At 44.7% G+C, this 26,729-nt stretch overlaps 1 protein-coding gene across 6 annotated transcripts in view; it reads right to left on the bottom strand.

The window, feature by feature from the left end:
• Positions 1 to 26,729, bottom strand: part of dmxl1 (Dmx like 1) — a 240,997-nt gene that overhangs the window by 159,680 nt on the left and 54,588 nt on the right. For all 6 annotated transcript variants that reach the window (XM_033017479.1, XM_033017480.1, XM_033017481.1 and 3 more), the window contains exons 3-7: positions 26,614 to 26,691; positions 24,906 to 24,981; positions 23,970 to 24,108; positions 9,691 to 9,757; positions 6,630 to 6,805 (exon numbers count right to left, since the gene is read on the bottom strand). In XM_033017479.1, coding sequence (XP_032873370.1) covers positions 6,630 to 6,805; positions 9,691 to 9,757; positions 23,970 to 24,108; positions 24,906 to 24,981; positions 26,614 to 26,691 — 536 coding nt within the window. The remainder of the gene's footprint in view (positions 1 to 6,629; positions 6,806 to 9,690; positions 9,758 to 23,969; positions 24,109 to 24,905; positions 24,982 to 26,613; positions 26,692 to 26,729) is intronic.

Genomic DNA, 26,729 nt, shown 5'->3' with positions numbered 1-26,729 from the left:
AAAAAAAACAAAGTATTTACCATATACTCTCAACACTCTTTCACAAGGCATATACTTAAGTAGTACCTTATTTTGCATTTGCTCATAAAACATTAAAACATAAGTTACATTTTGGTACATGCTATATGATAAATTCATTGAAATTTGAGTAGGAATAGAGGTAATGTTGCATTGAATATACATTTGAAGTATATCAGTGGAAAAATTGCCAGGCTTGGTTGAACAATATCTCGAACAATTGAAAGGAAATGAGGAGGCACTATTGCAATTTTCAAATATTCTCTTGGAATCCAGTTAAAGAGAAATTCTGAGTCTTCATTTAGAAAGGAACATTAAACCAAGGAGAGTTAACATGAAATATTGAGCGAAAATCCTAGCTCTCTAAATTGATTCTGTTTTTTTTTTTAACTAGGACGGTCAGTGCATTTGAAATTGACTACATGAATTTTAGCAAGACTTTTGACAAAGCCTCACATGGCCGACCTAAAAAAGCAGATCATGAGATCAGAGGGCAAATTGGACCCAAAACTCACTAAGTAGCTGGAAGCACAGGGTGATAGTTGAAAACCCTTTTGTGACTGAAATGCTGTTGTCATTGAGGTTTCATAGGGCTCAGTGGTCAGTCACTTTTATATATATTACATGTGTTTTTAGACTTAAATGTAAGGTCATCATAAATAAGTTGACAGATGATGCAACAATAGTTGACAGTGATGAAGGAAAAAAATATGAATGTCAGGAAATGGAATATAGTCCAAAGAAGGGTGAGAACGGGTTATTAATGGTCGCCAGGGACTCAATAGGCCAAAGGTCTTGTTTCCATGCAGTATTTTTCAAGCAGAGTGCAAGGAAATGAATTTGGCATGATACAACAAGCAAAGGAATAATTAAAAATTGGCAGGGTATTGACCACTGTAAAGGAACAAAAATGCCTTGGCTATATGTCCATAGATCAATAAAGGTAACAGGGAATCAATAAGATCAGTGATGCACAGAATGTAAGAGCAGGGCAGGTATTTTAGAACAGTATACAATTCTAGTTAGGCCATGGCCCGATTAATGAGTACATTTCCAGTTATCACGTTGCAGGAAAATGTGATTGCACTAGCGATGGCACAGAGGAGATTTATGAGGATGTAACCAGGGATAAACAAAATTATACCTATGGGGCAAGATTTGATATGCTGGAGATGCTCTCTTCAGAGAGCTTGGTACATAATATAATTTACCAAGGGAAATAAACAGGAGAATTTTCACTCAGCAGAGATGTCGACAAGAAGGAAATCATAGATTTAAAGTAAACAAGTGCAGACCCATTGGGTCTGTTCCCCGAACGTGCTTCAGACCCCGAGTATGAGGGGGGGGGGGGGGCGGGCGTGATGCCGAGTGAGCCTGCGGGCCATATTAATGCAACAAGACAACAACTACAGAATTAACAATACAATAAACCATCAGTTACACTAGGTAACAAAACGGAACAAATGTAAGCCAAAGTATGTAGTGCACCCTTATACAGTGCCCTCCATAATGTTTGCGACAAAGACCCATCATTTATTTATTTGCCTCTGTACTCCACAATTTGAGTTTGTAATAGAAAAAAAAATCACATGTGGTTAAAATGCACAGTCAGATTTTAATAAAGGTCCATTTTTATACATTTTAATTTCACAATGTAGAAATTACAGCAGTGTTTGTAGATAGTCCCCACATTTCAGGGCACCATAATGTTTGGGACACAGCAATCTCATGTAAATGAAAGTAGTCATGTTTAGTATTTTGTTGCATATCCTTTGCATGCAATGACTGCTATATGATAAAGTCATTGAAATTTGAGTAGGAATAGAGGTAATGTTGCATTGAATATACATTTGAAGTATATCAGTGGAAAAATTGCCAGGCTTGGTTGAACAATATCTCGAACAATTGAAAGGAAATGAGAAGTCTGCGATTTATGGACATCACCAGTTGCTGAGTGTCTTCTCTGGTGATGTCCATGCCAGGCCTGTATGGCAACCATCTTTAGCTTATGCTTTTTTGGGGGGCTAGTCCCCTTCAGTTTTCTCTTCATCATATAAAAGGCATGCTCAATTGAGATCAGGTCAGGTAATTGACTTGGCCACTCAAGAATTTACCATTTTTTTAGCTTTGAAAAACTCATTTGTTGCTTTAGCAGCATGTTTGGTATCATTGTCTTAATAATAATAATAATAATACATTTTATTTATGGGCGCCTTTCAAGAGTCTCAAGGACACCTTACAAAAATTTAGCAGGTAGAGGAAAAACATGTAAGGGGAATGAAATAAATAGTAGAGACATGACTAGTACACAAAGTAAAGACAGAATTCAATACAAAACACAATATGAGGCAATTAATGCACAGATGAAAAGGGAGGGGGACGTGGGGCTAAGGATAGGCAGAGGTGAAGAGATGGGTCTTGAGGCGGGACTGGAAGATGGTGAGGGACACGGAATTGCGGATCAGTTGGGGGAGGGAGTTCCAGAGCCTGGGAGCTGCCCTGGAGAAGGCTCTGTCCCCAAAACTGCGGAGGTTGGATTTGTGGATGGAGAGGAGACCGGCTGATGTGGTTCTGAGGGACCGTGAGGGTTGGTAGGGGGAGAGGAGGTCAGTGAGATATGGGGGGGGCCAGATGGTGGAGGGCTTTGTAGGTGAGGACCAGGATTTTGTAGGTGATCCGGTGGGAGATGGGAAGCCAGTGAAGTTGTTTGAGGACTGGAGTGATGTGGTGCCAGGATTTGGTGTGGGTGATGAGTCGGGCGGCTGCGTTCTGGACCAGTTGGAGTCGGTTGATGTAGGTGGAGCTGATGCCAAGGAGAAGTGAGTTGCAGTAGTCCAGTCGGGAGGAGATGAAGGCATGGATGAGTCTTTCAGCAGCGGGAGGTGTGAGAGAGGGTCTTGCTGTAGAATGAACTGCCGGCCAATGAGTTTTGAGACATTTGTTTGAACGAGCAGATAGGATGTGTCTATACACTTCAGAATTCATTATGCTACTACCCTCAGCAGTTGTATCATCAATGAAGATAAGTGAGCCAGTACCTTCAGCTGCCATACATGCCCAGGCCATAACAACCCCACCACCGTGTTTCACAGATGAGGTGGTATGCTTTGGATCTTTGGCAGTTCCTTCTCTACTCCATACTTTGCTCTTGCCATCACTCTGATATGTTAATCTTCTTCTCATCTGTCCACAATACTTTTTACCAGAACTGTGGTTGCTCTTTTAAGTGCTTCTTGGCAAACCGCAACCTGGCCATCCTATTTTTGCGGCTAACCAATAGTTTGCATCTTGCAGTGTAGTCTCTGTATTTCTGTTCATGAAGTCTTCTGCGGACAGTGGTCATTGACAAATCCACACCTGACTCCTGAAGAATGTTTCTGATCTGTTGGACAGATGTTTCGGAATTTTTTGTTATTGTAGAGAGAATTCTTTCTGTCATCAGCTGTGGAGGTCTTCCTTGCCTGCCAATCCTTTCTTTTTAATGATGTTCCAAACAGTTGATTTTGGTAATCCTAATGTTTGGCTGATGTATCTAACAGTTTTATTCTTGTTTTTCAGTCTCATAATGGCTTCTTTGACTTTCATTGGCACAACCTTGGTCCTCGTGTTGATAAACAGCAATAAATGTTTCCAAAGGTGATGAAAAGACTGGAAGAAAGACGGTGTTGAGAGCTCTTATACCTGCATTATGGAGGCAATTAAACACGCCTGAGCAACTCCAAACACCCGTAAAGCCATGTGTCCCAAACATTATGGTGCTCTGAAATGGGGGGGATTATGTATTAACACAGCTGTAATTTCTACATGGTGAAACCAAAATGTATAAAAATTACCTTTAATAAAATCTGACAATGTGCACTTTAACCACATGTGATTTTTTTCTATTAGAAATCTCAAATTGTGGAGTACAGAGGCAAATAAACAAATGATGGGTCTTTGTACCAAACATTATGGAGGGCACTGTGTAAATTCCATGGTAGTTCACTGCTAATATAGGATTTTGATTCAAGTTCTTAGTGATTGAAGGGTAGAAGCCATTCTTTAACCTGGATGTAATGGTTCTCAGAATCCAGTACTTTTCCCCAATGGTCGCAGTGAGACGAGTCTGTGGCCAGGATGGCACGGTACCTTCTTGATGCAGCACTTTTTGTAGATGCCTTTGATAGTGAGGAGATCAATACCAGTGTTGGACCACTTTCTACAGCCTTCTTCAATGTTTTGGTTATTTGAGTTACTGAGCCAGATTGCAATGCAACCTGCAGTGGTCCGATAGAGTATTCGGCAACAATGATTGCATCAACATGGTGGGTCTAGGATAGACCTCAGATATGTGCACGCTCAGGAACTAGAGGTGCTGACCTCGCCATCGCCAAACCGCTGATGACGACAGGTTCTTGAATCCTTGGCTTTCCCTTCCTGAAGTAAGAATCAGTTTCTTGGTTATGCTGACCATGTGAGCAAGATTGTTCTTCTGGCAGCACTCAACGAGATTATTTATCTCCATCATTATTCGTCAAACTATGGTGGTATCGTCAGCGAATTTACAGATGGCCTTGGAGTTGTGTCTGAGACAGTCATGGATGTACAGAGTGTAGAGCAGTGGAACTCAGCACGCAGCCTGAAGGGGCCCCTGTGCTGATGGTCAGCGAGGAAGGATTATTGTTGCCAATTTGTACTGATTGAGTTCTGCTGATGAGGAAGTCGAGTATCGAATTACATTGGGATAAGCAGAAGAGCTAGTTCCCTGAGTTTGAAGATACAATTCGAGTGGATGTTGATTCAATGCCTGAAAGGGTGATATAGGAAGAAACCTTTGTCATGTTTAAAAAATACTTGTGTACTTGAAAACTGCAATGAAGAGTTACGAACCAAGTGGAATTAGACCAACTCTTTTGCCACAAGTGTCAACATAAAAGGCCAAAATAAGCTCCTTGTAACTTATTATGCAGTATGTTATTAAGAATAACACTTTGAACAGAGGGTAATTTTGCCCATAACAATGTGTGGAAGGAAAACTGGAACCATCTAAAGACGTGCCAAGAAATTGACAAGCTTTACAAAGGTGGAAAATAACAGCAATTGCCATTTTAAGTCACCAATTTATAATATCTTGCTGAATTGATAGACAAAATATCCTCAAAATACCCTGACGAGACAACAAATTTACAAAGGTCTCCAGTCCAGGACCCGATTTAATCTCCGTGCTCGTTCCTGACCTCGGCAATCTGGCTCAGTAACTCAAATAACCAGAACATTGAAGAAGGCTGTAGAAATTTACAAATAAAACCAATGCTGGAACTAAATTTGCCATCTTGTTGAGAAAAAAAGCATCTCTATCTCTATTATACTATAACTCTTCCTTTTGTTCTTAACATTCTAAATGTCTGTGTGAGCCAGGGTTGTGTTGGCTTTAGTTTAATCTCCTTAATTAGTATCTTCTTCCAAACGCTTGGCCACAGCCTTCCCATTTTCACACATGCTATTCACATTTTCTCAGCCGACAGGATACATATCTTCCCGTCGCATTTCAACCTATAGTAAAACCGATTGACGTTAGAATGGAGCACTTTGCGCAGGAGGGAAACTCAAGCGCTCAAAGCACAAAAAAATCAATCCAATCGCAAGTCGGGTCCTCAGGTCGACGCCCGCCCGCTGCCTGGTGGGGAGGCTGCTGCCGTGGGCCGAGCCCGGCGACTGGGCCTGGGCTGGACCAGAGCCTGGAGCTAGAGTGAGGGCCGAGCTCGGGGCTTGGGATGGGGTCGTGACCAGCGCTGAAATAAAAAGCCACCGGTGGAACCAAGGACGAGCCAAGGTCAGGAACGAGCATGGAGATTAAGTCAGGTCCTGGACTGGAGACCATGAGGCGGTCGAGCTGACGGCTGAAGTCTACAGCCAGGGCTGGGCTGAGTACGAGAACCAGGCCGAGTTCAAGGCCCTGGCGTTGCTCTACAACCTGGGTAGGTGCTGCGGCAGGGAATGGGAGTGGCCCCCCCCCTCCCTCTCTGCCCCTCCCGTCTCTCTCTGCCCCCCTTCCCTCTCTACTCCCCCCTCCCTCACTACTCCCCCCTCCCTTACTACTCCCCCTCCCTCTCTAACCCCCCCCCCCTCCCTCTCTACTCCCCCCCCCCCTCCCTCTCTAGGGAGTGGTGAATATTGGGACCTATGGGTGAGTGGTGGAGTATTGCATTCAGGGACCAGCCGTCCCCTGTGATGCCACGCGCCCCCCTCCTTCTCTAACCCCCTCGCTCTCCTTCTCTAGCCACGCCTGCGCAGTTGGGGGCTATGCGTGAGTGGATAGGGCGGGGGATGGGGGAAAAGGAGCGAATTAATAATATTAATATCAGGGGGGGGGGGGGGGGTTAGTGTGTGTGTGCGCGTGACGCCGCAGGCCCCCCCCCAACCCCCCCCCAACGGGTCCCACTTGGTCGAGTGAACAATAAAAGCCTGCCAAAATACACCCAACTTTAACTTGTTCTCTGCTTCTGAACATCCATGATATTTGGGCGAGTACAAGATTACCTAAACTTTCACACATTTGTCACCCGAAAAGGAAAAAAATCAGCATTTGCAGTGATTATCCAATGATTAATTTTTCTAAATATTCAGTTAACCTTGGCAAGTACTTGCTGGTCTTCCGCCAAGAGAATCCTGTCACAGCCCGAGGATGGGCTAAATACACAAAGGAAAAATCAATGTCGTCTTCCTCTTTGTCCATTGGGGTGATTGGTGTCATCATTGCTGACTGCCAGCTGCTGGAATTGTACCACACTTTCACAAGACAATCATCCTGAAGAATGTGGAACAGGAGAAACAAAAACAGTGAGCAATTAATTTTAAATGTTTGTTTTCACCTAGACATGACACAGCACAGAAACAAGGGCCCAACAGTCCAACTCACCCCTGCCCACCAAGATATCTAGACTAATTTTCCTGCATTTTGGCCCTAATCCCTCTAGACCTTTTGTATCCATGCATATGTCCAAATGTAATAAAAAAATTATAACTGTATCCACCATGACAATTTCCTCTGGCAGCTTATTCCATGTACTCTCACCCTCTGCATGAAAGTCATCTCTCAGGTCTTTTGTAAATCATCCCTCTTCCATAAATCTGTGCCCCCTAGTTCTCGACGCTGGGAAAAAGACAGACTGATTGCCTTATCTACACCCCCCCCCCCCCCCACATGATTTTTTATAGCCTCTAAAAGGTCACGCCGCAATCTTCTATGTTCCACAGAAAAGTTGGCTCAGCCTTTCCAGCCTCTGCTTAAACTCGAGCTCTCCAGTCCCAGCAACAAACCTGTGAATCTTCTCTGCATCCTTTCCAACCTAATGACATCCTTCCAAAAGCTGTGCTACCAGAACTACACTCTGTAACAGTGGTCTTATCAATGATTTGTACATAACATCCCAACTCTTGTACTCAATGCCCTGGCCGATGAAAGCAAGCAAGCTAAATGCTTTCTTCACCACCTTGTCTACTACCCATGTTGCCAATATAAAATTGAACATGCATTCAGTCAAATACTGGTATTTCACAGCACCTGAAATTTTTTTCAGATTTAGATCAAAAGTTATAATCATTAAAAAAAAAAGAAAATACACAAACACAAGAGCTGATAGTTATGTTTGATATTCCCCAATACTGGTTCTGTGGTTTGTTATTAGGAAGCCCACCCTCCTAATGACAAAATATTTGTGTTTGTTATATCAACTCAAGAGAAAAAAAATCCAGCCAAACTATCTTTAGTATGAAATGACAGTAGGTACAACATGTGACTTTTATAGAGTTTTAATCCAGAAAATCTGCAATGTGAATTGAACAGAATACAATTGAGCAAAAATAATTACAAAAGTGTAGGAGTAAATTGTAAGGACAATATTAAAGGAAGGAGGCAGAAAAACAACAAGTTATGGGGAGGAAATACAGGTTGCATTTTTGAACAAAGGGTTAAATTTCATTTCTTTCTTTTTGTTTACTTTAACTGATAGGTTTTCTTAACCTTGCAGTTCTTACTCCCACTAGCAAGGAAGTGGTAAAAAAACAAACAAGTTCCCTGCTAGCCTCTCAGTTAATGAGGTAACCAGTTAGAACTGGTTCACCCAAGGCAGCCGACACAGAAATTGTAGAATCTGAAAATGCAAATCCATTGATTCTATCAATATACAGCATGCTGTAGCTATACTGATGGCATTGTCCATTAAATGTGGATCTTGACAAGGCAAGGATAAAATACACAGCTGTATGTTCAAAGAAAGCCCTATGTTTAAAAAAAAGTTGTGTTTATGTTTGGTTCAATGAGTTAATTTGATGGCAATCCCAAAGTAATCTGGCTGCTGGATTTGTAGTTTTCTTTACATAGAAGCAAGGAATTGCAGATGCCGGTAAATACACAAAGAGAGGTTTTCTTGATTCCTCTTGGAGGGGAAAGTTTCAAATTATTATCCAATGCACAGATTTAATTAAAATCAATATCTGAAAACTAGATTATAGGAGTCTAAAACCCTTCACCAGGAAAGGTTCAGGAAAGCTTGTTCCAAACAACCATCAAGCTCTTGAACTCCAATCACCAACTAAACTATGAAGTATGAACCTAGGGCTTTGGGCTTTTTGGAACTAATATTGTATTTCAATTTATTTCAGAAAATATTTTTCTCATTTCTAGAGATTCGCCAAGATTGACAGTTTTTATTTCTCTTCCCTATTTTCCTCCACCAATTGCTATCGAACTGAGTGGTGTTTTCCAGGACAAAAGTTTCAGTTCAGGCTAGTTTATTTTTGTCAGGCAAAAGTACACTGAAAATATTTTTTGTTACTATCCAGTCAAAGATTATACATGATTACAATCGTCATGCACAATGTGCAGATAAAGGATACAAAAAATAGTGTAAGATAAAGTTTGAATAAAGATAGTTCAAAGGTCTCCAATGAAGTAAATGGAAGGTCAGGACCAGACTCGAGCTGGTGAGAGGATGGTTCAGCTGCCTGATAACAGCTGGGAAGATACTGTACTTGAATCTGGAGATCTGCGTTTCCAAACTTCTGTACATCTTGCCTGATTGTGTGGGGGGCGCGGGAGAAGATGAAGTGGCTGGCGTGAGAGCAATCCCTGATTATGCTGGTGGCCTTGCCGGGGCAGCATGAAGTGTAGATGGAACAACATTGATCACCAAATTCACAGAAAAAGTGAACAATTCCACAACATGTACAGAAATAAATAACTGGTGTTGCGAATGTGGTTTTTAAAATAAGAGCTATTACATTTCCCTTGTATCCAGTAATGACATGTAATAACACCAACAAATCTGGTGCAAAATGTCACTGTTCTTAGGAGTCTTTTCTTCTTGACTTTTCCTAGAATAACACATTTTCAGTTATTTAAAATTACCAGTCATGTAGTGATTTGGTTTAATGCTCTTGCATTCCGGAATCTATGATTAATAATTAAAAGAAAGAGGGATCAAAATCCACAACTGGGTTGAAATCGGAACCTGAAAAAAAGCTTAAGAGTTAGAATTAATGTCATAATAAAGCAAGATTTTTTAGCTCTGAATTACTTCACCTTGATGAGCATTTTAGATGATACTTGATTAACGAACCATAATCAAATAAACCTCAAAGAACCTCATAATTAGAATACTGTTCAAAACTAATTAAACACAAATAACGTACCTTTCCTGCAGTGGCAAAAAATTCACCATCTGGAGACACCTTTAATAGATGGATGGGTGTTGCAGTTCTGTGAACGCAAATTAACATTCTTAGTTTTAATCACACTAATGCCACAAGTAATAACAAGATCAGTAAAGTTATTCAGCCTGAATTTTCAGAGGTTTTGCCAATGTTCAGACTATGTAATGCTGGAGAAAAGTGAAAGAAACCAACTGAGCGCTATTTTTTTCTGGAAAATGCTTAGCGTATCAGGGAGCATGCATGGAAAGAGAAAGAATTAACGTTTCAGGCCAGAACTCTTTGTCTAGATTTCTCAATTTTTGTTCAGCATTCTTTTCTTTTTGTGCCATCTTGCACAAGTTGTTAAAATTTGAGCCTGTAGAGTGGTCAGAAACCAATGTTCCACCGTGAGGCATGATATTGAAGTTTAATATTGTTCTTGCCACTATTTGCTCAGACCATTTTTCAGCAAGCTAAATTTCAAGATCTGTACAGTTACAGGTTGATCAATTGGTGTTTCACCATATAACTGTCAGACAGCTCAGGACGAGAGTATATGAAAGTCACAAATGTTCAATATTGTCCCCTCCGATGTCATTTTAAATGTGCTCCAACAAATATCTGGCATTGAAATCTACCCGATTAGCTTCCAGTAATTCAAATATTTTCAAACGGCTAGATCGACAAGTTGTAGATGGCTTACATAGAAACATAGAAAATAGGTGCAGGAGTAGGCCATTCGGCCCTTCGAGCCTGCACCGCCATTCAATATGATCATGGCTGATCATCCAACTCAGTATCCCGTACCTGCCTTCTCTCCATACCCCCTGATCCCTTTAGCCACAAGGGCCACATCTAACTCCATCTTAAATATAGCCAATGAACTGGCCTCAACTACCTTCTGTGGCAGAGAATTCCAGAGATTCACCATTCTCTGTGTGAAAAATGTTTTCTTCATCTCGGTCCTAAAATATTTCCCCCTTATCCTTAAACTGTGACCCCTTGTTCTGGACTTCCCCAACATCAGGAACAATCTTCCTGCATCGAGCCTGTCCAACCCCTTAAGAATTTTGTAAGTTTCTATAAGATCCCCACCTCAATCTTCTAAATTCTAGCGAGTACAAGCCGAGTCTATCCAGTCTTTCTTCATATGAAAGTCCTGACATCCCAGGAATCAGTCTGGTGAACCTTCTCTGTACTCCCTCTATGGCAAGAATGTCTTTCCTCAGATTAGGAGACCAAAACTGTACGCAATACTCCAGGTGTGGTCTCACCAATACCCTGTAGTGGGGTACCGCAAGGCTCAGTGCTGGGACCCCAGCTATTTACAATATATATTAATGCTTTGGACGAGGGAATTGAATGCAACATCTCCAAGTTTGCGGATGACACGAAGCTGGGGGGCAGAGTTAGCTGTGAGGAGGATGCTAGGCGACTTGGATAGGTTGGGTGAGTAGGCAAATGCATGGCAGATGCAGTATAATGTGGATAAATGTGAGGTTATCCACTTTGGTGGCAAGAACAGGAAAGTAGACTATTATCTGAATGGTGGCCGTTTTGGAAAAGGGGAGATGCAACGAGACCTGGGTGTCATGGTACACCAGTCATTGAAGTAGGCATGCAGGTGCAGCAGGCAGTGAAGAAGCGAATGGTATGTTAGCATTCATAGCAAAAGGATTTATAGGAGCAGGGAGGTTCTACTGCAGTTGTACAGGGCCTTGGTGAGACCACACCTGGAGTATTGTGTACAGTTTTGGTCTCCTAATCTGAGGAAAGACATTCTTGCCATAGAGGGAGTACAGAGAAGGTTCACCAGACTCTTTCCTGGGATGGCAGGACTTTCATATGCAGAAAGATTGGATAGACCCGGCTTGTACTCGCTAGAATTTAGAAGATTGAGGGGGGATCTTATAGAAACTTACAAAATTCTTAAGGGGTTGGAAAGGCTAGATGCAGGAAGATTGTTCCCGATGTTGGGGAAGTTTAGAACAAGGGGGTCACAGTTTAAGGATAAGGGAGAAGTCTTTTAGGACCAAGATGAGAAAAACATTTTTCACACCGAGAGTGGTGAATCTGTGGTATTCTCTGCCACAGAAGGTAGTTGACGCCAGTTCATTGGCTATATTTAAGAGGGATTTAGATGTGGCCCTTGTGGCTAAAGGGATCAGGGGGTATGGAGAGAAGGCAAGTACAGGATACTGAGTTGGATGATCAGCCATGATCATATTGAACGGGCTCGAAGGGCCGAATGGCCTACACCTGCACCTATTTTCTATGTTTCTATGTGTCATCTGCAAATTTGCCAATGTTAAAGAAAGGGTAAATAAAAAGGAAAATCTTCTCATGAAAAAAACTAAAGTAACGTAAACATGTCTAAAGCTTAAGAATGCATGCTGGCAGGTTGGTGGAGACAGATTATAAATATATAAATCATTGTAGAAGAAATTTGGGGGGGGGGGTGGAGTAACAAACTAAGGAACGGAGCTAGCTTAAAGAAACAAAAAGTTTTTTCTTCTCTGTTGATTAGTGCCAGATGAAAACCAAAAAAGTGAGCCTCATGGGCCTGTCACACTTAGGCGACTTTTTAGGCGACTACAGGAGACTATGCAGTCAACACATGGTCGCCACATGTTCGCGGGTGGTTTCTGGGGAGTCGCCTTCATGGTCGTGAGGAGTTCCCGCATTCTGAGAACTAGTCGCGACCTCATTATGGTCGCCGTGAATTTTTCAACATGTTGAAAAATTAGCGGCAACTAGAATGAAGCCGCCATCTCGAGCCGTAGGTGGGTCGCCAGAAGGTCCTAATGGGTTGCCAGGAGGTCGAAGGTTCTCAGAGATTCTCATAGCTTGTAGCCGGTGCTGACCGGTGAATTTCATTGGCTCATTGGGAAAAGAAAAGGTAAGCAGTAGTTTTCAGAACCAAGGATAACTGACCGGCAATGTTAAATGTCCGCCGAGCTTCACAGCCGTGTATCTCTGTCTTCTTAAAAGTTGTCTCTATTCCTTCTCCCTCCTTCCCTCCCCCCCCCCCCCTTTTAAAGGGCTTACCGCACACTGTGCTTTAGTCGTCTTTTTACAGCGCCAACCTTCCTGTTCATCGCGGTGTGTGTGTTTCACCTTGGCTTTGCACCGTGTGAATGTTTTAGACAGCACCCCCCCCGCTTGCCCTTTCCCCCGCCTGCATAACGGGCAGGTGAAGGAAGCGATGTGTTTGTGTGTGTTCCACTCTGACAGTCGCCGTTCCAATTGCCAGTTTGTCAGGCGACTGCCGGCAACTTGACAGTCGCCGACAGTCCGCTGAAAAATTGCCTTAGTGGGACAGGCCCATCACTCTTAGCATTTTTCCCCAACATCTCTGCTATTTTTCTTCACGAAGAATATATATATTTCCCTTTGTGTCTGCCTCCATCACACTATCAGCAGTACATTTTGAATCCTAACTTACTCGCATTAAAACATCTTCTCACATTGCCTTAGTTTCTTCAGCTAGATATCTGTTGATCAGCCATTCACTAAAAGAAACTGCTCTTTTTTATTCACTTTAATATAAAACAGCTTTAATGATAGCAATCAGTTTTCAAGAAATAACTGGCTTCAAATTAACAATAAGCGAGTTCTGTTTACTGACTGCTTCCGACTGCACAAGCCCAGGTCAAAGGTCACTATGAATAAACAGCCCTGGAAAGCAGTGGAGCAGTGGACCTTCATTTCTTCTGTTTTTTCCAGCTTTGATTCTTCTATGTAAGAAAATACTGCTTTAAAAGTATTTAAAATCTAGAGTTGAGATTTTTGATTGGAGAAAGGCTAACTTTGAAGAGATGCGAAAGGATTTAAAAGGAATGAATTGGGACATTTTGTTTTATGGGAAGGATGTGGAGGAGAAATGGAGGACATTTTAAGATTAAATTTTATGAGTACAGAATCTTTATGTCCCTGTTCGGTTGAAAGGAAATAGTAAAAATTGGAAAGAGCCATGGTTTTCAAGGGAAATTGGACACCGTTCAGAAAAAGAGAGAGATCTACAATAATTATAGGCAGCATGGAGTAAATGAGGTGCTTGAGGAGTATAAAGAATGTAAAAAGAATCTTAAGAAAGAAATTAGAAAAGCTAAAAGAAGATATGAGGTTGCTTTGGCAAATAAGGTGAAAGTAAATCCAAAGGGTTTCTATAGCTATATTAATAGCAAAAGGATAACGAGGGATAAAATTGGTCCATTAGAGAGTCAAAGTGGACAGCTATCTGCAGGGCCAAAAGAGATGGGGGAGATATTGAACAATTTATTTTCTTCAGTATTTACCAAGGAGAAGGATATTGAATTATGTGAGGTAAGGGAAACAAGTAGAGTAGCTATGGAAACTATGAGATTCAAAGAAGAGGAAGTACTGACACTTTTGAAAAATATAAAAGTGGATAAGTCTCCAGGTCCTGACAGGATATTCCCTAGGACATTGAGGGAAGTTAGTGTAGAAATAGCAGGGACTATGACAGAAATATTTCAATTGTCATTAGAAACGGGAATAGTGCCGGAGGATTGGCGTACTGCGCATGTTGTTCCATTGTTTAAAAAGGGTTCTAAAAGTATACCTAGCAATTATCTATTAATATATAAAACTCTCGCCCAAAATTCCGAAACGGAACTCCGTCCGGCTGTCACATTTCTTCCATTGATTCCCTGCAACTCCGAAACTGGACGCAGAATCGCCGACATCTTTTCCATTTCGGTAGAGATTTCACTTTTCTTTCTAAGTATCCGCTCCTCATTACATTCCGTCGTGTTTAAGTACACGTTTTTAATCAAATCCTTCCCCCCCCCCCCCCAATATTTCAAAACTAAACTGGCTTCACACCCACAGAACCTTCACCAGCCCCAGCCCCTGCTGAACGTTCCATCGTGTGATGTCACAATGCCCAATCTTCACATATGTCCAATCGGAATGGATCCATTTACATATGCCTATGCAGGAGCCCAAGCCAATGGTGAACGTTCCATCGTGTGATGTCACAATGCCCGGTGCTCATAGACATCGTTGCCATAGTGACAGTACAGAGAGTCAGATGTGGGCCGAGGAGCCTTCAAGACAACATGAGATGTTCCCATATTGTGTGAAAATATTTACGTCATTCACCCCTGAACCTCGATAAGAACACCACCTGCACATCTTAATTAAATTAGAGAAAAACGGAAAAGAGGTCGGGCATTTACACTTTTAAGGCTCTGTGTGTGTCGAAGCTTCGTGTGTGTGATGCCGCACCGCTAACACCCCCACCACCCCCCCCACGCGTTGCCGAGACGGACCCGACTTCGACGACTTCAAGATACGCTATTTTAAGACGGCAGGGACCCGACTTCGACGACCAAATCTCCCCTGGGGGCTACAGGTAGGGAACGGTCTTTATGCACTTTTCCAACTCTGTGTGTGGGGGTGGTTAGTGTGTGTGAGGCGCCGCCCCCCACCCCCCCCATTGGGGGCTATTGGGGGCCGCAGGACCACCAACGTCTTTTCCACTTCGTCAGAGATTTCGCTTTTCTTTCTAAGTATGCGCTTCTCATTTCATTCCGTCGTGTTTAAGCGCACGTTTTTAATGGATAACATACCCCCCCCCCCCCCCCAATATTTCAAAACTAAACTGTCTTCACACCCACAGAAGCTTCACCAGCCCCAGCCCCTGCTGAACGTTCCAACGTGTGATGTCACAATGCCCAATGCTCACATACGCAAAAGTGTAATGCCTTCTCCCCCCCCCCCCAGTTTTTCAAATACAAACTGGCTTCTCCCCCATACAAGCAGACATTTCGGTAGACATTTCACTTTCCCTTCCAGCTATCCACTCCTCATTACATTTCGTTATGTTTATGTCCATTTTTTTCATTAAAACCATCTCCTCCCCCCCCCCCCCCCCCCCACTCATTTTGTCGCCTCCTGCTGGCCAGCGACCATAACGGCTGCTGGCGCCCGTAGCACAACCTCAAGCGACGCCATTTAAAAACGGCCTTTCGGGGACGGCACTACTTCGAGGACCACGTCTCCCGTGAGGGCTGCGGGTAGGCAACTGCTGCGTTGGGGCATTACACTTTTAAGGCTCTGTGTGTGGGCATGCTTCGTGTGTGTGATGCCGCCCCGCCACACCCCCCCCCCCCCCCCCGCGTTGCCGAGACGGACCCGACTTCGACGACTTCAAGATACGCTATTTTAAGACGGCCGGAACCCGACTTCGACGACCACGTCTCCCCTGGGGGCTACATGGTATGGAACGGTCTTTATACACTTTTCCAACTCTGTGTGTGGGGGTGGTTAGTGTGTGTGATGCCGCCCCCCACCCCCCCCCAGTGGGGGCTACGGGTAGGGAACGGCTGCGTTGGGGGATCAGACCCAACGGGTTTGCCATTGGTCGTCGTGTTTAAGTGCACGTTTTTAATCAAATCCTAACCCACCCCCCCCCCAATATTTCAAAAATAAACTGGCTTCTCACCCATAGAAGCAGCACCAGCCCCAGCCCATGGTGAACGTTCCATCGTGTTATGTCACAATGCCCAATGTTCAAATACATCGTTGCCATAGAGGGAGTACAGAGAAGGTTCACCAGGCTGATTCCTGGGATGTCAGGACTTTCATATGACGAAAGACTGGATAGACTCGGTTTGTACTCGCTAGAATTTAGAAGATTGAGGCGGTATCTTATAGAAACTTACAAGATTCTTAAGGGGTTGGACAGGCTAGATGCAGGAAGATTGTTCCAGATGTTGGGGAAGTCCAGAACAAGGGGTCACAGTTTAAGGATAAGGGGTAAATCTTTTAGGACCTAGATGAGAAAAACATTTTTCACACAGAGAGTGGTGAATCTCTGGAATTCACTGGCACAGAAGGTGGTTGAGGCCTGTTCATTGGCTGTATTGTGGTCCTTGTGGCTAAAGGGATCAGGGGGTATGGAGAGAAGGCAGGTACAGGATACTGAGTTGGATGATCAGCCACGATCATATTGAATGGTGGTGCAGGCTCGAAGGGCCGAATGGCCTACTCCTGCACTTAATTTCAATGGTTCTATGTTTCCCTCTCCGCACCCCTCTCCCACCCATCCCTCTCTCCCCCCCCCCCCCCTTCCCTCTCTACGCCACCCCCTTCCTCCTACCCCTCTGTCCCTCTTCCATCACTCCCCCTACCCCTCTCCACCTCCCTCCCCACTCTTTCCCCTCTCTCCCCCACCCCTCTCCCCCTCCCTCCCTCCTTCCCTACCTCCCCATCCTCCCCCTCCACCACATCTCTCTCCCCATCCCCCTCTCTCACCCCCTACCCCGCTCTCCTTTCCCTCCCAAATCTGTCCCATTTCCTCCACCTCCTCTCCCCTCCCTCCCCTCTTCACATCCCCCCTCCCTCCCCCCACCTGTGTGTTTGGGGGTTGGTTAATATGAGTTTGATGCCGCAGCCCCCCCTCCCCCCCCCCTGCAAAACGCCGTTGGGGAAACAGACCCAACGGGTCTGCACTTGGTCTAGTAGACCTATAAGTTTGACGTCAGTGGTGGGCAAATTAATGGAAAGGATACTTAGAGATAATATATATAAGCATCTGGATAAACAGGGTCTGATTAGGAACAGTCAACATGGATTTGTGCCTGGAAGGTCATGTTTGACTAATCTTCTTGAATTTTTTGAAGAGGTTACTCGGGAAATTGATGAGGGTAAAGCAGTGGATGTTGTCTATATGGACTTCAGTAAGGCCTTTGACAAGGTTCCTCATGGAAGGTTGGTTAAGAAGGTTCAATTGTTGGGTATTAATGGAGTAGCAAGATGGATTCAACAGTGGCTGAATGGGAGATGCCAGAAAGTAATGGTGGGTGGCTGTTTGTCAGGTTGGAGGCCTATGACTAGTGGGGTGCCACAGGGATCTGTGTTGGGTTCACTGTTGTTTGTCATGTACATCAATGATCTGGATGATGGTGTGGTAAATTGGATTAGTAAGTATGCAGATGATACTAAGATAGGTGGTGTTGTGGATAATGAAGTAGATTTTCAAAGTCTACAGAGAGATTTAGGCCATTTGGAAGCGTGGGCTGAAAAATGGCAGATGGAGTTCAAATGTTGATAAGTGTGAGGTGCTACATCTTGGCAGGACAAATCAAAATAGGACATACATGGTAAATGGTAGTGAGTTGAGGAATGCATTTGAACAGAGGGATCTAGAAATAACTGTGCACAGTTCCCTGAAGGTGGAGTCTCATGTAGATAGGGTGCTAAAGAAAGCTTTTGGTGTGCTGGCCTTTATAAATCAGAGCATTGAGTATAGAAGTTGGAATGTAATGTTAAAATTGTACAAGGCATTGGTGAGGCCAATTCTGGAGTATGGTGAACAATTTTGGTCGCCTAATTATAGGAAGGATGTCAACAAAATAGAGAGAGTACAGAGGAGATTTACTAGAATGTTGCCTGGGTTTCAGCAACTAAGTTACAGAGAAAGGTTGAACAAGTTAGGTCTTTATTCTTTGGAGCGCAGAAGGTTAAGGGGGGACTTGATAGAGGTCTTTAAAATGATGAGAGGGATAGACAGAGTTGACGTGTGTAGATGGTTTATGCATGCAACCTATAACGTAGCTACCTCAACACCACTAACCACGCCCAGCCATATCAGTATAACTGTGATATCCTCCCCTTGTTCCTCCCTTTGGTTCCAGTACGCCTGAAGACTAGATGCAGTCAGTACTGGGACGTGTGTAACATGTGCCTTGATTAAAGACTCAGTAAAGGTTACAGTGTGTCAGACTCCATTCCTTTACATGGTGTCAGCAAGTTAAACGCGCACCTCCTGTTTATCGGGTTTTATTTGTCCCTAGTCCAACTAGTGTTTAATTCCCTATTCATCATGGCATCCTCATGCCGAAAGCCCTCTCCCCTTGTCTTTGACGCTGACATTGCGGAACGCTGGGCTCTTTTCGTGATGGACTACAACCACTTCATCAACATCGTGCACCGAAATGACCCTGATGCGGTCGAAGCCTCGCTCCTGTTGAACCTTGCCGGTCCTGATGCTATGAAACGAGCTCAGGCTATCAACTATGATCCAGCGGTCCTGGATGACAACGACCAGGTCGTCGAGCCGGCGAAATCTGCTAATGACCCGGTATGTCTCTTACGAAAGTTTGCGGAGATTTGTGACTTGCCCTCCAACCGCATATTGGAGCGGGCTAGATTTTTCACACGGAAACAGCAGCCTGATGAGCCTGTTGAATGTTTTATCGCTGACCTGCGCTACCTTGCTCAGCGGTGCCGTTTCGAGACCATGCGTGATCAGCTCACCAGAGATATCCTTGTCACCGGCATGCTAGATCAGAAGCTACGTGCAGATCTGCTGCAGAGACCAGACCTCACCCTGACTCAGGCAATGCATGCATGCCGCATAGCTGAAGTAGTTGCCCCGCCACATGGGCAGAGGGGATCTGACAATCGGGCTAGTAATCTGACTGGTGTTGCTATGCCCCGTCGCAAACAAGGCAACTTTCGCCCTACGCCGCGGCCGACTTATGCCCCTCGGGTTCTGCTTGTCAAGAAGTGTCCCAACTGCAATTGTATCCACTCCATGCAGTCGCAGTGCCCAGCACTTGGCAAAGCTTGCAATTTCTGTAGGAAGATGAACCATTTTTCAGCTGCCTGTCGTTCCCGTGGGAACGTTCCCTCAGCTCCTAGACAAGTTTTAAACAACCTTCAGCAAGCTGATAGCGATTTCGATTCCCAGTCTTCTGTCGACACTGCCCTCGACTCTGAGCCCAGCTGTTCCATGGGAGATGCCAGTGTTTACACTCTCCTTCATGGCCGATCTCGCCTCCCTGATCCTTCTGTACTCATTACTGTCAACAACAAGTCCTTCTCCGCGAAGCTCGACACGGGGGCGAAAGTGAATGTTATGTCAACATCCCTATTCAAACGGATAAGAAATAATGAGCTGTTGACTGCTGATCGCTCCATATTGCGTGCTTATGGGGGAGAGGAGCTAACACCTGTGGGGAGGGCCACCTTCCATTGTGTGCTGCAGAAATCATCCCGTGACCTGTCGTTTTTTATTCTGGACTGTGACTGTGTTACTCTATTGAGCAATCAAGCCTGCCAGGATCTCGGTCTGGTGTCTTTCGACCGCACGGTCCACGAAGTGCGGGTGATGCTGAATCCACTCTCCGAGTACCCCGACCTCTTCGACGATAAGTTAGGGAAGCTGCCACTTGTATACAAGATCGCAACTGACCCCTCGGTAGTGCCTGTGATCCGTGCCCCACACAGGGTGTCGTTTGCCATGAAGGGCAAGGTTGAAGCCATGCTGAAAAACATGGTTGACGGGAGTGCTGGAAGCCGTCAGCGATCCCACCGAGTGGGTCTCCACCATGAAGAAGGGTAAGAACGAGATACGGGTGTGCATCAACCCCAAGGATTTGAATCTGGCAATAAAACGTCCCCACTACCCTATGAGGACTGTAGAAGATGTTGCTGCCCAGGTCGGTCAGGCCACGGTGTTTTCTGTCCTCGATGCCAGGAGCTCGTTCTGGCAAATACCTCTAGACAAACGCTCCTCGGACTTAACCACTTTCGGCACACCCTTCGGAAGATTCAAATTTTTGCGGATGCCGTTCGGCATCAACTCCGCTAGCGAAGTGTTTCAGCGCTCCATGGAGCAACTGTTTGCTGGTCTGCCGTGTGCCATTACTGTGGATGACATTCTTGTTTATGGGAGAGATGCTGCTAAGTATGATCGCCACCTCCGACGGATTCTAGACCGCGCACGCCAGATCAACTTAAAGCTTAACCCGTCAAAATGCAGGTTCCGGGTAGCTGAGGTACCATATGTTGGCCACATTTTCACGGTCCACGGGCTGAAACCTGATCCGCAAAAGACAAAAGCCATCTCCGAGCTGCCTGCCCCGACAGATGTTACCAGCCTGCAGCGTTTCCTGGGCATGGTCAACTATTTGGGGAAGTTTATCCCCAACCTCAGCGAGTTGAGCGCACCCCTGAGGCAACTGACGAAAAAAGACATTGCCTGGTCCTGGTTTCCCCACCACCAGCAGGCTTTCGATTTCCTCAAAACGAAGCTGATCAGCACGCTGACTCTCAAGTTCTTCGATCTGCGGCGCCCAATTGTGGTTATGTGTGACGCTTCCCGTTTTGGACTAGGTGCTGCCTGCCTGCAGCTCTATGATGGTGGCTCGCTGCAGCCCATTTCCTATGCCTCGCGAACCATGACGGACACTGAGCAGCGCTATGCACAAATAGAGAAGGAGCTTCTGGCGGTTGTGTTCGCCTGTTCCAAGTTCAAGGACTTCCTTTTCGGTACCAGGTTCACTGTCGAGACGGATCATCAACCCTTGGTGACGATCCTCAACAAGCCTATCCACATCACTTAGAGCCAGACTACAGCGAATGATGCTACAGCTCCAGCGGTTCGACTTTCAGATCGTCTACAAGAGGGGCACTGAGATGCATGTGGCTGACGCGTTGTCCAGAGCCCCCCGGTCCTCCTGCGACAGACATCCCTACGAACAGGAGGATCTGCAGGTACTCAATGTCAACTTTGTTCCCTCTAAGCAGCTGCAGTGCCTGGTTGAGCACACTGCCAACGACCCCGACCTGCAACAGCTCGCAGCTGTCATCCAGCGCGGGTGGCCAAGCAAACGGACTTTGTTGCCTGCCGGTGTCCACCCTTTCTTTCTGGTTCGCGATGAACTGGTGCTCCGGGATGGGATCATCATCAAGGGTCACAAGGTGGTCGTCCCTGCCTCCCTGTACGACTCGTACTACACCGCTGCCCACATGGGGCATCCCGGAGCCGATGCCACTGTCTCACATGCCCAAGAACAATACTATTGGCCTGGCATGGCAAAGTACATTAAGGCCCGAGTAGCCTCCTGTCCTGATTGCAATACTCTTGCCCCACATCAGCAGCGCCAGCCGCTCCTGCAGCAGCCTGCCCCTGCCATGCCCTGGTCATCGCGGGCTGCGGACATATTTGAGCAGCGCTCAAATATACCTAGTGTTGGTCGATTCCTGCTCGAACTGGTTCGAAGTAGACCTTCTCCCTGCTATCACCTCTGAAATGGTCATCAGTAAGCTGCGCCGACACTTCGCCACTTTTGGGTCCCCGGTCCGTTTGCAGACCGACAACGGCCGTCAATTCACCAGTGCTGAATTTAAAGCTTTCGCTGCGAAGTTGAACTTCACTCACTACACCAGCAGCCCTGAATACCCGCAGAGCAATGGCCTGGCTGAACGTGCTGTCCGCAGTGCCAAGAACTTGCTCGAGCAGTCTCGTCTCTCCAATGGTGACTTCTACCAGGGTCTGTTAAACCTTCGTAACATTTTCAGGGACACAACCATGCGATCCCCTGCACAACGTCTGATGTCCTGCGTTCTTCGCCCACCGATGCCGATCGCCCAGCAATCCCTAGTGCCCAAGGTCCTCCAGCCTGCTGCCGTCCAGCAACGGATTGCTCATAGACACGAAGTTCAGCGTCGCTCTCACGACAAGTCCTGCCGCCCTCTCTCACCACTACTGCCTGGCCAGGTCGTCCGCATGCAGACTGCCACCGGTTTCTCCCGACTAGTAACCGTGGTGGGGGTGGACAATTCACCAAGATCCTACTCGGTGGACTTTGAAGGAACTATCTACCGCCGTAGTCGCCAGCACTTGTTGGCTGTCAAAGAGCCTAAGCCTCCTCCTGTGGCCCCATATGCTCCTCCTCTGCGTGTCGAGCCTCCCACTACTAACTACCCCTCAGCTCGCTGCATGCCCCGGTCTGTCCGTTTGCCGCGGTCTCCTCTGTCTGCTCTTCCGGGGTTCTCCTCCCCTGCCCGCTCTCCTCTTTCTCCCCCGACATCTACTCCTTCTACCCCGTCTCCTTCCCCTGGTCTCCTTCCGCATTCCCGGCTGGGTCTCTGCCGGCTTTCTCCTTCCCGGCTGTTCCTGCTCCTCCTACTCTTCTTTCGGGGGGGGGGAGGGCGAGGGTGCCTTGCGCACTCGATCGGGTCGGATTGTCAAACCTCCTGACCGTTACGGTGATTTCGTTTAGATTTGCAGGTGTTGTATAACCGCCCTGCCACTGTTATGACTTCAATTTTAAATTTCTAAGGGAAAGGATGTAGATGGTTTATGCATGCAACCTGTAACGTAGCTACCTCAACACCACTAACCACGCCCAGCCATATCAGTATAACTGTGATATCCACCCCTTGTTCCTCCCTTTGGTTCCAGTATGCCTGAAGACTAGATGCAGTCAGCACTGGGACGTGTGTAACATATGCCTTGATTAAAGACTCAGTAAAGGTTACAGTGTGTCAGACTCCACTCCTTTACAACGTGGATAAGCTTTTCCCATTGAGAGTAGGGAAGATTCAAACAAGAAGACATGACTTGAGAATTAAGGGACAGAAGTTTAGGGGTAACATGAAGGGGAACTTCTTTACTCAGAGAGTGGTAGCTTTGTGGAATAAGCTTCCAGTGGAAGTGGTGGAGGCAGGTTCGATTTTATCATTTAAAAATAAATTGGATAGGTGTATGGACGGGAAAGGAATGGAGGGTTATGGTCTGAGTGCAGGTAGATGGGACTAGGGGAGAATAAGTGTTTGGCACGGACTAGAAGGGCCGAGATGGCCTTTCTCCGTGCTGTAATTGTTATATGGTTATATGGAAATAGTTGTATTTAGTGTTGCTTTGTTAAAAGCTAAGATTATTTTGTCATTTTTATTGCTTTATTATGCTTTGGTGAGTGAGCGAGATCGTGCTCGTCCGTGGTCGGTGTCTGGCCAGTTGCTGCTCGATCGTCCCCGTCCCTGCAGCAACTCCTCCTCCTTCCCGCGCCGGCTGCAAGCCCGGCCCAACACCTCCGGCCGACCCCAGACAGGGACGTGATACCCAGGAGGGGACGGGGACGACCCAGCAACAACTGGCCGACACCGACCATGGACGAGCACGATCTCGCTCACTCATCAAAGCATAACAAAGCAATAAAGACGACAAAATGATCTTAGCTTTTAACAAAGGAACAATAAATACAACCATTTCATAGTTTGAAAGCAGTATTTTCTTACCTAGAAGAATCGAAGCTGGAAAAAACGGAACGTCCACTGTTTCACTACTTCACTGCTTTCCAGGGTTGTTTCTGCATAGTGACCTTTGACCTGGGCATGTGTAGTCGGAATACCGAACTCGCTTATTAGTATTTCCTATCAGTTTAATACTGTTAAAAAAATAAAAAAAATAAAACTAGCACCTCATCAATAAATAATATACTTTAATACTCCCTTACTCAGATTCCCAGATGCATTGCCAATTGTTAACTTCATTTGGATCTGTCCCATCTGTAGCTTCCTCTTCATTTATATCCATCTCTTGATTTTTGTTGGCCCAGAGCTGTAAAGAATTGGAGCCCGTCAAAAGACGGATTCCTTGAATAAAGAATGTCTATTACTATACAAGTTATTAATGAAAAACATTGCTCTATAAGTATTTTACTACTCATTTCTCAAACATGCCATTCAATAAGACAGCTGAAGAGTTGAGGAAAGAGGGGTGTACACAGAAGTAGCAGAGGTGGAGTTAGTCCTGGCTGACCTTTCAATATTTCAGCTGACGTACGCAATTTGATTTATCTGCATTTCACCTGTTCTAATCACTCCACTATATGCATTTATGCCTTCAACAGCCTGCAACCCAATTCCCTGTCTCAACATCTCTGCCTCTCACTCTTTTACCTCCCAATTATTTTAGATGCCCTTTGGAAACTAATGCTCACAACCTTTTGTCTTTTCATCTCCGGCTTTTGTTCACTCATCGAACCCTCCCCACCTATCTATCACTTCTTTGGATTTGTCCAGCTCCCACCTCACCCCCTTACCACAATCAATCTGAAGGAAGATTAGCCAAAAATCTACTTGATAAAGGAGTTAAAATAACATGCCCAAAGTCAGTAATGACTATCCCAAGATTCCAGCTTAATTAAGAATAAGAATTTCAATTCAAGTATCCACAGCCAAATTCAGGAAGGAAAGACATAATAAACGATCACAGATCCAAGACAAAGTCAGAACAGATGAATCTCGAACTATAACCAGGGGAAAGTAAACTTACAAATCAGCTGGTTCATATTGACTGTAAACAATTCAATCGGGTGATGACTCTCTAACATTCCAGTCATCAGGAAAACAGGTTTCTAATTGAAAGCAAGCATTGTAATTTCTCTTACCTTGAGGATCCCATGCTAAATTATGCGCCTTTGACTCCAATACAAACTGTCCACTTTTTTGCCATTGATAATTCAGCTGTAATGAACAAATAAAAGTTGTAATGATAAACTAGTTAAAGACATTCATGTGCAAGTAGTTAATTTGAAAAATAAAGACAAAATGTAATTGTTGAAAAAACAAAAAAACATTGTACATGTATTTGGCCAGAATTATCTTTAATACATGTCTTTAATTGATTCTTTCATTAATTAAATCTTAGCAATACTTTCCCATGTTGTATTTATAGTTAATGTCCACATAACCAATAGAATTAATTAAGTCCGAGCCCCGCAGATTAATGAAAATCAATCCACAATATGCGAGAATCCAAAGTAGTATGATGATGAAAAAGCAATTGTAAAGAAAGACTCGGTTAACTATTTTATTCTATCACATAATAAAAACTTTATAGACCTTTAGTTTGCCAACGTTAAGATGAAGGCCCGTTCTCTCTTATGCTTCTGTGAGTAAGATATGACAGCTTGGTGTTCAGCCTCTGAATGCGTGCCCTCCATAATGTTTGGGACAAAGACCCATCATTTATTTATTTGCCACTGAGTTGGATGATCAGCCATGATCATATTGAATGGCGGTGCAGGTTTAAAGGGCCGAATGGCCTACTCCTGCACCTATTTTCTATGTTTCTATGTTTCTGTACTCCACAATTTGAGATTTGTAATAGAAAAGATCAAATGCAGTTAAACTGCACATTGTCAGATTTTAATAAAGGCCATTTTTATACATTTTGGTTTCAACATGTAGAATTTACAGCAATGTTTAAAAAAATGCTTAAATAAATAGTCTGTATGTTGCAGCTGGATGATTGAAGTTGGGATGATTTTGGTTTGAGTCAAACAGCTCTGCCCTCTAGATCTGTTCCACACCAACAGAAAGCTTGTTGGAAGGTGGAATACTGTGGTAAGAAAAATTCATCCCTTCCAGAATGGCAGGCAGTGACTAGTGGGGTACCGCAAGTGTCGGTGCTGGGACCGCAGCTATTTACAATATACATCAATGATTTAGATGAAGGGATTCAAAGTAACATTAGCAAATTTGCAGATGACACAAAGCTGGGTGGCAGTGGGAACTGTGAGGAGGATGCCAGGAGAATGCAGGGTGACTTGGACAGGTTGGGTGAGTGGGCAGATGCAAGGCAGATGCAGTTTAACGTGGATAAATGTGAGGTTATCCACTTTGGCAGCAAAAACAGGATGGCAATTATCTAAATGGTGTCAAGTGGGAAAACGGGAAGTACAACGGGATCTGGGGGTCCTTGTTCATCAGTCAATGAAAGTAAACATGCAGGTACAGCAGACAGTGAAGGAAGCAAATAGCATGTTGACCTTTATAACGAGAGGAGTTGAGTATAGGAGCAAAGAGGTCCTTCTGCAGTTGTATAGGGCCCTAGTGAGACCACACCTGGAGTATTGTGTGCAGTTTTGGTCCCCTAATTTGAGGAAGGACATTCTTGCTATTGAGGGAGTGCAGCGTAGGTTTACAAGGTTAATTCCCAGGAAGGCGGGATTGTCATATGCTGAGACAATGGAGCTCCAATACTGTCAAATATATACTCCTCAGATACCAAAAGAAATAATGTTGAAACACATCAACATTTAAGAATACTTTTTCAGTAAGATAAATGTAAAAAAAATAACTATCTCCACTTACCCTAGAATGCTTACTTTCCCGATTTAAAAGGGGAATAGGCTCAAAAATGCAAACTAAATTTCCATATGATGCTGCAATCTGTGGAGGAATCACATGCAAAATGCTTTAATAATTAA

This window comes from Amblyraja radiata, chromosome 3, assembly GCF_010909765.2.
Source record: "Amblyraja radiata isolate CabotCenter1 chromosome 3, sAmbRad1.1.pri, whole genome shotgun sequence".
Classification (NCBI taxonomy): domain Eukaryota; kingdom Metazoa; phylum Chordata; class Chondrichthyes; order Rajiformes; family Rajidae; genus Amblyraja; species Amblyraja radiata.
Note: the sequence above shows the minus strand (reverse complement) of the source record. Positions and strands in the feature narration are given on the sequence as shown.